Raw genomic sequence first — 12,260 nt, 5'->3', positions numbered from 1 at the left:
CCTTTCAGCGGATTCTTTAAATAGAATTGTTTTCAATAAAGTGTTTTATGTATTTGGCAAACAGGTATCATTTTCTCATCAGCTCAAGGTCTTCATAGGACCAACAAGGATTTCCACCCGAATATATTGTCTCAATTCTTCTCCACTTACGAGTACTCGATGAAGTACTCACTCAAGATCTGTAGCCCTCTTAGGTGGATCCTTGTTCTTCTTCTCGGGTTTTGTTCACATCCATCCTTTGTTAAAACTCTTATCCATCTCAGCCTTACCAGCCTATCCTTAAACTCCATCAACACCTGCCCTTCGCTAAAAATTTTCCCTTATCTCAAGAACTTGCTGTCCCTATGTTCAAATCAGGGATTCAGTATCAAAAGTCATCATGCAGCACAGTCTTGAGTCTGGTGACTTTGTCTTCTTTACAAGTTTCAGAGGCATCTGAATCTTCAAATCTTTCTTTATACTACCATTTTTTTTTTCGCTAAATTATATGCAAATCGCAATGCTCTATATTGATTCTTAAGATTCTTCCAATAAAGCCAACAATCATCCAGCAACGGAGAGTGCTTTCCGATTCCATCGAATATACTTTCTCTGAGTTATTGGGCAGTTTAAAGAATCCTGGAGTCAAGGGGGGGTCCTGCTTTCTTAAACAAGTTCACAATAAAAAATATAAAGAAATAGATCCTTATGGAGTACTTATGAATGCGATTCTCCAAAAATCCCTTTAAAGAACGGTTTACCGGAGAAAAAGTTTCAATTAAAAGTGGTAAAGTGAATTGTAAGGCCGTTAAAAGATATCAAAAAAGTTGGAGTCACTTTCAAACTACAGATTACAGAGCCAGTAAGTAGAGAGAAGTGAGTCAAAAATTGAAAAACTATTATATTACTAATTAAATTACAAATTATTTATTATTAAGTAGTTCTGAACTCTATTAAGTCATCCTATGAATTTTATATTGCTTTAATTATGTTCTGCAATAATGCCAGTTAAGTACCATTATCTGTGGTTGGAGGTACAATCATTTTAATCTGGGTCAAATTCAGTTGTTTCCATTCTCGCTTATCTGAAAACGAACGCGGTTCGTTTCAATTTTTTCAGTTTGAGATGTAAAAAAAAAAAAATCCTCACTCAAATAAAGGATAAGTTGAACAAATATAAATAAATGTTAGAAGTAAAATTGACGAACAAAGAATGTTATAATAGTGTGCAGAAAGGCGCTCGTACAGGTGTGCCGGGTATGCTCCAGGTGCTAATACACCTTCTTCTTCCGTGTGCACAACAGTAACAAAATGAGTCATCGGCGAGGCCGCGTCCTCCGTGGCGCGCTCTGTCGTAGTGAGTGGAAATAAGAGGGTGCTCACCTCTACCACCAGCAACAGCACTGCTGAATACAGAAACCCCACCACAACTGACTCCCAGCGCTTGGTCTGTGTGTAGGGGAGCAGCCGGCAAGTATTCTGTTGTAGCCCCCTCCCAACTATTCAATAGGGGAATCTGGCTAGCCTCGAGCTTTGCGACCCCCTACATCATTCCAGCGCTCACTGTTCAGTCGTCTAACGTTCTTCACTGTGTCTATACGTGTATATAATTATATATCGTCTTTTCGCTTTAGTTTTTCTCTAATATTTTCATATTAAACATATATTTAATATAGCACAAGTAATCAAAGGTCTTCTACAGTTATGCCATCCTGCGGATATGCTCATTGGTAAGTTCTTTTCATTCATAACTAAAGTTTAATATATTCCCTAGGCTGAAATTATTGTATTTGAATAATTCAAAGAGAAATCATCACATCAATATCGGTGAAATGGTATTTCAATTACAATTCAAAACAGATTCTTCGAGTTGAATCCCTTCCCACATGAATCATCAAGACTGAACTTTTTGATAAAGAAATAATCAACAACAATTTATATTTTATAATTTGTAATCAACCATAATTTATTATTGAACAATTAAAATTGTAGTAATCGATCACACCCAAAAGCAAATTAGTTCGTTAATTTTGTATTTTATATTTTAATGTTTGGAAGTTCTCTGAGATTATTTTTTTTTCCGGTTATCCCTATTATAAAAATTAAATGTTTTTATTATTATCATCAGAAATCTAAATTTAAACATTAAATTTTGGTTATATGTGAGCATCTGAAGAATGTAAAAACTTAAGATATGAGTCTAAAGACTCATAGAATATCATAAATCCTGTAAGATTGGTCACACATAACACTCAATGATTATATTATTATTATTTAATAATTTCTCTAGTAAGGTACATATTGGTTGTTTTGATCAAATCACTAAAAATTGTACTAAATTAACCGCATGATCTTTAAAGAAAACTGAGAAACCCTGGGGCCTAGATTCAAAAAATGTTTCCCAAAACTAAGCAGAGATTATCGTTTTAAGTTTTAGCTTCGTACTGTGCTTTTCATGCGAAAAATGATCTTTTACCCTCCTAGGGTACTTGAGAGAAATCAAAATTCTTTAATGAACATAAATAAGAACTCGTATGATTTTCTCCAACTACTATAAATCTATAGAGAAGAAAAATTTGAATTTTCCAATTTATATTCACCGCCATAGATTTCATAACTATATTTCTTGGAAAAAATTCAAAAATTCTAAATTTTGTTAAAGTCTAAATACTTCCGCTCACTGTGTAAGAGAAATGAAAAAAGGCAGAGAACGATGAAATTGTCACGACTGTTAACTCTGTACACGTCAGCAAGTTGATAAATAGAAACATTTTGGTTGATATATTTTGTTTTGTTTAATGTGTCATTTGTATGGGTTTATTTTTATTGATTAAGCAATATTGTGCTTTTTGTCAAAGATCTGTTTATTAAAATTCAGGCGATGATTTCATTATTCATTACATTTTTTGCTAATAAACGGCTGATTTTTTTTTTTTTTTTTTTATAAAGTTCTTAAAAAATTCAGAAAGCTTACAGCATTTACTATTTCAAATTTCAGAGATACGCTGAAATCTAATCCATTTGCTGACAAATGGCACCAAAGATAAGAATGTCTCTCCAAATCATTTTCAAAATATTTTTTTATTAAAAATATTTATCCAGTATTAAAAATGGTATTTCAGTTATTATTCTTGTTCAGTCCATACCGAAATGAAGAAGTAAGTTTAATCAGTTTGTGTGATTTAATATTGTTGAATTGAAACCATTACAAGATCAAGCTATTAGAAGAATTTAACGAATCTTCTTTTTTTAACTTTGAATTTTAGCAATAATTGAGTTCTCAACCATTATGCGCCATTATTGTAAAGAAATGGCACATTACAAGTACAAACTAAGTCAAAGTCTTCTTGAAATAAATAAATAGACTGTTACTGTACTAAATTATAGAAATCAGTTGGATTTGTACGCGCAGTTTTCAACTATTAAAACTTTTCAGGAAATTTCGAATCCGGTATTGTTAGTTTCTTCAAACGTTCTATTATAGTTCTCTTTTAATACTCAATAAGTGAAAAGCCTAAATTACGCCAGAATTAGAGAGAAGCCACATTTTCCCTTCTTAAAGTAAAGTTTTCCGAGTAACTATTCAATCAAAAATTAAGGAAATACAAGTGTGCAAATCAAGTTTAACCGTAAATAAATTATAGGAGTCACGATTATATTGCTTCTTAACAGGTAACCCTGTTAAGAAAAGTTGTTCCCAATATTTACTACTTTTTAGAGCAGAAAGAAAAATGAATTTTCATTTTCAAGAAACATCATAAATTCTTCATAAAACTTAGAAAGCTGAGCTTTTTTTTTTTTTAAAAAAAAAAAAACAATAGCAATACTCATTCTCCCGCGCTATGGACCACGAAGGACCTTGACCTACTTACTAAGAGTCCTCTTCATTTCCTTCGTAGTTCTACTCCACTGTCTCACTGCTAATTCCTCCGCAGACCTTCCCCTCCACATCCTACAGACATCTCAGGCACTCTTACTTTAGGCCGACGTCCACAGAGAATGTCCTTCATATGTACACCAGTCTAGGACTAGGGTCCACCCTCCTTGGTGCGGAGAGGTTCCAACCTTGTTACTCTCAGGACTGCTTTTCTTTGTATAATTCCCTTTAAATAAAAAGAAAAACGTATCAAAAGATATGATCACAATCATATTACAATATATTACCCACATTTCTTGATATATTACAAAAATGTATAAATAAACACGCCATATTTTTTTCTTTCTCTCAAGTTGAAGTATTAAAGCGAAAATTAAAAATTTGGAATTTGAGTTTCATCAAAATACAACTTTTGGTGCATCCAGGAATTGAAAAAGTTATTACAGATTGTATATTTTGAACAAACTATGAAATACTTTTAAGACAAGCAAATATTAAAAAATTTGAAAAAATTATTGATTATTACTAAAGACCTTATTAACAACAAAATGTGAATTTATCGAAAACTATGTCCTTCAACAAAAAAAAGATATAATCAGCATTGTAAAACTGGGATATGTTTCATCATGACAAAGTCATCAAGTGTGGAATTCTCCAAGGTTAGATTAGGAGTAACACCATAATCACTGTCATAAATACCATAATGGGGGTTTGTATTGTGATGTCATTTTCAATTAACTATTAAAAAGTTTGTTCACAAAATCTTTGTTAAGAAAGTAGTTAATAAAAGATGAAAATTTGCATATTTTTATCGTTATTTAGTACAAATTAAATAAATAAATGATCCGTTTAAATTTGTAACGAAGACACGCAGACTGAAGCGGCCCAATAAATAAGGTCAGGGGTAATTGAAATTTACTGACTGGCACTGGCAAAACAAGCCGGCAAAGAGGTGTGTGTACGTAATTAACATATCATGTTTTATGGCCTAGTGAACGGTGGTTAAAACCGGATGACAGGCATTACGAAATATTTTCACAATAAATAAGCTTTAAAGAGGGTAATTTAGGATTTTTTTTTATTCTAAATTTTCTTCAACTACATATACACTTAAATACGAGTAAGTTGTAAATTCAAAGCATTTCAAATTTACGAAATTAAGTTTTAATACATGTTTTGAGTAGCTTTGCTAAAGGAATATAAAATCAAAAAAGATAAAATAAGAAATTAAATCAGATATATGAATATTTAAATAACCATGAGTTATTTATAGGAGCTGACGGTCTATATAACTTGTGCAACAATAGTTCCAACAGCAATACATCGCTGTATTGCAGATCCAGTGTTCGCAAAGCACACATTTATTATTTCAAGATAATTAGGAGGGAAGATAAAGATATAAGAATCAAAATGTCTCCTAATCATTTCCTGTCACAGCTGTAGATATGACTGCAAAGAAATATTTAATGGACTCGAGATTTATTGTGGCACCTTATCAGTTAGTGTTATTTATTGTACACTTTTCTGTTAAATGTAGAATATTTGTGAGATTATTTATGGAAGACTAAACAACAATTTTTCTGGCAGAATGTTAATAACTGGCGTTGCATTCTAAATAGTAACTTTATGAGTATGAAAGATGTTGGCACACTTGATCGGGTAAGTGAAGTTTCTTGTTAGGATTATTGTTATTATTCCGTCTATGGGAGGGTGCTAAGATTCGCTACATAAAGTCCCCTATAGGGCCTACTGTTTATTGCGTCAGTTGTAACAGTTAAAATTTGAATGTGTGTGTGTGATGTAGAGCTGGAGGTTCCCAGGGGTTGCGATAAACGTTTACAAGTGTACAATTTAAGTACCACTGCAACAGATTAAAAAGTAGAAATGTAACGAACAGATTTTAGAAAAGGAAGACATCCCAATTTAAATCAAACACCGTGGGATAGATTTGGAGCTCGGCGCTTTTTTCAATGCACTGCTGGCCTCCGGACAGTGTTCTCACGAACTGTCTTATTTGTAAAAAAGATGCACTGTAAACAGTAAATTAGAACTTAGTGATGAATAGTGCTGAAAAAAATTTGTATAAAGTTTAAAAAACGTAATAAAAAAATAAATCTAAATTTAAACATTAATTGCTAAACTATAAAAAAGATAAAAGAATTTACCAATTCTTTAAGGGCAGAAGCCAAATAAAAACGCATTATCTCAGAAGTCTATTACTCACAAGCAAAACAATTTTAACAGAAATATCTTTATTAATTTTAAGGTTAATGCAACAGATGGGCTACCACACCGTCTAGTAATGATAGTTAAACCACACATGTCATACATAGTAAAGAAGACCCATGCAGAGCTGCATTACAAAGTTCGAGGGAAAACTGCACAAAATACTTTTATTGTCTTTTTGTTTTTGTTTTGGAACTGGCAATTCTTTTTTTAACATATTACAAAAATGTCCTGAGGGTAGAACTAAATCCCAGTATTCTAAAATATTTTAAAATAAATATTAACAATAATTAATAAATAATAATATATAATTATTATTAATAAATAATATTTTAAATATTAAAAATAATATGATTATTAAATATTGTATAACAAATTAAATATTTATTATAAATAAATATTATCGTTGCAGTTCAGAAGAATAAATTTATATATATATTTAGGAAGTATAATACATGACTTTCTCTTACTTCACCTCTCAAGGTCTTTAAACAGGATTTTCATTAATAGAATGTCATCAGTCAAGAGATTCTTCTAATTGGAATTTAGGCAACTCAATTTTTATATACTTAATACTAGAAATTTCCTGGAAAAATACTTAAAATGATTTACATTTTTCTGTAATGTACGGTCCTTGAGTACTGTTAAGAAGGATAATGTGTTGCAAAAAATCCCGTTTTAGAAGGAAATTCTTCAACTAAAAGTACATCTTTACTCCACAGGTTGTTCACTTTTTTGTGAGATTCTCGTGAAAGAGATGTCCAGAAATTATCTTTAAAGTTCGTTTTAGAGCAGTTTCTGAGGAGAGGCTTTGGTAAGCTTCCCTCTAAGGTTTCAAGCTTTACGAATTGTTTTACTAGTTAGTAATTAAATATGACGGAAATTTTCAGAATGAAAAGAAAATTTATAAGCTGATTTTTGAGAATAGTACTAAAAGAAAGTGGAGTGGATTTTTTCAATTATATTCTCCACAAATAAGAATTATTCAGATATACGTAATTAAAAATAAGCATTAAACAAAATATGGAAATAATACTTACAATTGAGTAAAATATCCTAGGGGCAGCCAGGTCAGAAAGTGGAGAGTTCAATCAGATCGCCATATTTTAGGGCACAAGATTTTTCTCCCCTAGGGACAAGTTGCCAGCTGATAAACATGCCTTAACATTGTCAAATGTTTAGTAACTCGCCTTATCTACACAACAAAAAAGATACCCTTTGTATTTTTAGTCATCAAATACTGTATAGCAAAGAAAGATGCCTTTGTTTATTTTGTTCACACTGTTTTGGCCTATATTTGGAAGGGGTCTACGAGTTTAGAATTCCAAACTTGCGCATTAATGATTCTGCCCTCTTAAATTGAATAAATAAGAGAAATAGGTCATTAATATAAATTATTTAGATTTAGGATTCTAAAGTTTAATTTGCTAATAAGAAACCAAGTTCCTAAAGTTCGGTTTAACCAAACTCTAGAGACACATAACTGGTCCGAACGATGTTAGGGAGAAAGCAGTTAGTTAATATTATCAACGAATTCTTCATTGAAACACATGATATTCTCTAACTCCTTTGATTCGAATAGTTTCAAATCAAATAAATTGATATTTATATGCTTTTGCCTGTAATTATTAGTAAGGAAGTTGTACACTTACTACTCTCGCCGGTATAAAAAAGAAGGTCCTGTCTGTACACATTCCATTGCTCTAATCAGCCTCGCCACAATCAACTTGATACCAAAGTCACCGATTTTCCAAAAACCACTTACAATCTGGAAAATATTTTTAAAAAAAATTGTTGAAACTAACGTATAGAATTTTCATTCTAAGTTTAAAGATAGTCGAATCAGCCACTTTTTAGAAAATTCCAAAAATCTCAAAAATGTATTCAGTTCAATATTTTTTCTGGTTAACTTATTTTCTTTTTTTTTCTTTTTTTTTATGTTCAAAAGTCCTAAAACATGTGATTTCGGTATTTGGCAGAACATTTGACACAATTAAAATGCTTCCTCTCCTCATAAGAGAAGGATTACTTCTAGATAATACATTCAACTTTCTGTTCGAATACTTAAAAGAGTATTGTTTTTAGCGTGTTCTAACACGAAACCCTTGTCTTTGAAGAAAATTACTCGATATTGAAAAAAAAAAAATTAAAAAAAAAATAGTCAACGTGTACTCTTCAACAAAACTGCAATACTTGTGTTTCTTGCTGCTTAGGGGAGCATGTAACCATGGCAGCCTTTATAGACATCGTTAACTTCTACCACCTTTACTTCCAAGAAAAACGTCCCTTCTAAGCACCTAAATTAGCTAACTTATCTTTTTCTTGTCAATTGATTATTTATCTTCAGTTTAATTATCTTCTCTCCCTTACAACGTCTTTTATTCAAGGATATGTTGCAGCTTAAAGACAAACTTCATATTTGAAACGATCTTTAAAGCGACATTTAAAGATAATGTACGTTCTAACTTCTTTTACACTATTATGGCTAACTATATATTTAATAATAATGCCAATTAAAAAAGAAAAATGGCGAGAACTTCACAACAACAAAAAAGAATGTAATGCCATTATTATTTATTGTTTAATTTAACGCTCGTCGTAAAAAAAAAAAAAAAAAAAAATAGATAATAATCTAAAAATAATTTTAATTTTATTTTACAAAATTTTTTATGATTCATAAAATTTTTGAATAGTTCTCTCTCTCACAAATACACCATATAACTTCCTTCATACAATCGAACAGTTTTGTGCAAGACGGTAAGTTAATTCGAAATCTCTAGCCAAACTGATTAATCTATCTCTGAATATGGATGAAAATCAAAAACCCTTTCAAGGATATAATAAAAATGCGTGCAACGGCGGATAAAACCCAAGATAAAAGTGGTTTTTTAAAGTATTGTGACGTTTTATTCTAAGAGTGAACCCATTAATGAAACCATTTCTACCGCTGAAGAAGACAATACATTTGTCGAAAAGGTTTTTTTTTATTTAAGACCTCTTAAACATACCCAACAAAATAATTCATTATTATCATCTCCGCCCACGACGTATAGATACCATTGACACTAACGACGTCCCTATCTATATTATTAGTATTATTTATTACAAAAATAAAATGATAAGGCACGTATTATTTGTGTTATTATTAACAATAAACTAAGAGAAACGGTCAAGTAATGTCATAGGTAATGTCTTTAAATATCTTTTTTAACACTTACTAAAGACATAGAAGATATAATCAATACACCCTTCAATAATTCGCATTAATCGTACTTATCTATCATCAGATTATTATTATTACTATAATTCTTGTCAACAACATGTAGTTAACTAATTATATGTAATTTCTAAGTCTCAGTTTACATTTTAAACGAATTTGAATTTGCGAAATTCATCTTCTTCAGATCCGATCAAGTAATTTGAAGTTTCATAAACGTGTAACTATTTAAATATTAATAAAAAATTATTACTACCTTTTTTTTTCTAAATAAAAAGAATTATACCATAAAAACACTAAGTTAACACTGAAAAACAATGAAAACTATTTGATCGTAGCAGTTGTTGAATTTGTTCTATCTGTGATTAATACATTGTAATCTTTGAAAATATTTTTTAAAAAACCTTTTACATCCTGTTTATACAATCAGCACTTTTTTAAATGTTGTTTTAGCGAAAGACAAATTGTTATTTAAAAAGAAAGAAAAAAAATCAATGAAATGAAAATCTTAATTACTACACTTATGAATATAACAGAAGAAATATGAAATGGAGTGATGTAATCCCTGGTCACCGCCGAGACAAAAGTGTCAGCAAATTTCAAGATAGACGCTATAAAATAGAATGGAATATAAATCGCAGTTAAAAAGAAACAACTCAATAGCCTAGCGCTCTCTTTCTCTCTCCCCTGACTTGTATTTTTTTTTATACTATACACGTCATTTCCACTATATTCAAACAGAATGTTTATTGTTCACATTTCTTTGAACGCAACTGAATTATCAAAGCGGATTAGAGAAATGTCTGAATTAGGTTCGAAAAACTGAAAAATCTATTATATTAAAGAAGCACTTTTCTTTAGAAAGTCATTTAGTTTGATTTTCGGTGTTGTGCTAAGAAAGTATTGATTCGAGTTTCTGAAAAATACCAAACAACAACCCTGGAATTTTTAAAATCATTTGGTAATTTTGATGCCAATGTAATACAAATAACCCAGGAATCAAAGTCCCTTTCTTACAGCGTAAACTGAAAGGAACAATTATTTATATAAAGCTAACTCTACAAACAAATAGTTATCTCCCAGATATACATACTGAGTAACAAGTGTTTCTGAGAAAATGTCCAAACATCAAACTTTTCAGAAAATTCAGTAAAGCGTGAACTCAAGAGTTACATTTAAAACAATAATAAAAAATGTTAAAAGCACAAAAATATTGAAGGCTAAGTTTGTCGGTGTTACGGTTGACGCTAGCAAATTTTCGACAATGGCAAGAGCTACCCACATTGAATGGTACTACTTATCTCCCCTATACCGTGCCTGCACAAATAGCACACACAAGCACGCGCGCACACCCATACAGAAAAATGTATGAAATCTGTCTCGCTCTGTTTTAATAAAAGAAAAAAGAAAGTAAGAGAAAGAGAATTCGAAGTAAGTAGTGAGGAAGGAGTAAGAGGGGGGAGAACTAACCTAGAGTGTTCACCATAAAAGGAGATGCGTACAGGTCCCACACTGTTCTCTTCCTACGTACGCTCCTCCAGCCTGGCAGGTAATGTGGCGCACAAATCTCCTCTATTACAGCCTCGGTCTTTCTTGAATACCATTTCCATGGAAATCTATGTTCAGACAAGTTGATGTCATCCAGCAATGTTCCTTCAACGGTTCCTGCGTAAAGAAGTAAAAGTAATAACTTAAGAAAAATTATTCCTTAGATGGTTATAATAATAAAAACTTAATTCTAAATTCAACATACAACATTCATTATACCACTTAATACTTCTTTTTTTTTATAGAATGAGAGCTGTCCACAGATCAAAATTACAAAAGTCGTTAACGAACACAAGTTTGTCCAACATCTACCGAATTATAAACTAAAGCTAACAGAAATGGAAGAAAGATTATAGCCAATTTCAGACACAAATACGACAGAAATTGGCAATAAATAATCTTTCTCCCCGTTGAGTTAATTAATCAGTTAACAAAAAAGTAGAACATAATTCTAGAATAAAGTTAACACTCACATCACTTTCTTTCATTTGAGTCCAAATCCCAACATTTTCCAGCTGTTTTAACTTCTTCAATACCCTCTCCTGATATCGGTACGTCTTAGGCTAAAGATCAGAATATGCTGCTCTGTACTTTTTAAGCTAACTAAATGTTTCATTTCTAATGATCATTAAATTATAAATTAAAATAACCATTTATAAGAGATAATTTTAACAGAATATTTACAGCTACAAAACGTATGTTAGCTACGGAGATAATAATAACAATAATAATTCACCTGTTTTGAGAGACTGTGTCTGATGGTATCCTGGATTTGCCCGTCTCTTTAAACATTCCAATAAGAATAGCTCAAATAGATAAACCCATAAAACACAGCTTAACATTGAGCCTGCTCGCTACAACATATCGGTATTTAAAAATATAAGAAATAAAAGAAGTGGAGAAACTAATAAAATTGAAGGTAGACTATACAGTTACTTGATTATTTAAATATAAAACTTATAAATAATGCAAATTTCAAAATCTAAGCATCTTGAAATGGAGGAATTGATTCTTGTTAATAAGGAATAACATTTAACACATTCCTATCTTTAGCATTAACGTTCTTCACTGAACCTAAAAGTATGGTGAAAATGCTTTTATCTCTTGAAATACTTTCATTAACTAATGGTACAAAATGATAGTAACTTAGTTTTCAAAATAGTTGAAACTTCAAGATGTCATTGCATTTCCTTTATTGTGTTATTATCTTAGCGAAATTTGCTTAAATTAGAAGCTATACTATCAACGTCGCGGGCATTGCCCTGGAATTCAACCATTTACATATATTTACGGGATATGTAAAGAAATTTGCCATTACTTGTGTCAAGATTTACGAGTAATGTAAAAATAAGTTCTAATGATAAGGAAGGATAAATCAGTATTTCAAAACTAAGACATGTTTTTATGCAACAG

General features: G+C 31.0%; 1 protein-coding gene across 9 annotated transcripts in view; it reads left to right on the top strand.

Moving 5' to 3' along the window:
- Positions 1-12,260, top strand: part of LOC141450661 (uncharacterized) — a 249,567-nt gene that overhangs the window by 101,603 nt on the left and 135,704 nt on the right. Inside the window, exon 1 of one of the 9 annotated variants that reach the window (XM_074121364.1) lies at positions 1,546-1,709. The exons of the other annotated variants lie outside the window; for them this stretch is intronic. Coding sequence (XP_073977465.1) covers positions 1,700-1,709 — 10 coding nt within the window. The 5' untranslated portion in view covers positions 1,546-1,699. Of the gene's footprint in view, positions 1-1,545; positions 1,710-12,260 lie in introns of those variants that run through there. 9 annotated transcript variants of the gene reach the window in all.

This window comes from Rhodnius prolixus, unplaced genomic scaffold (genome assembly GCF_049639745.1).
Source record: "Rhodnius prolixus isolate KJV_2025 unplaced genomic scaffold, Rpr scaffold_1, whole genome shotgun sequence".
In the NCBI taxonomy this organism is placed as follows: Eukaryota; Metazoa; Arthropoda; class Insecta; order Hemiptera; family Reduviidae; genus Rhodnius; species Rhodnius prolixus.
This window is presented reverse-complemented; position numbering and strand designations above follow the sequence as displayed.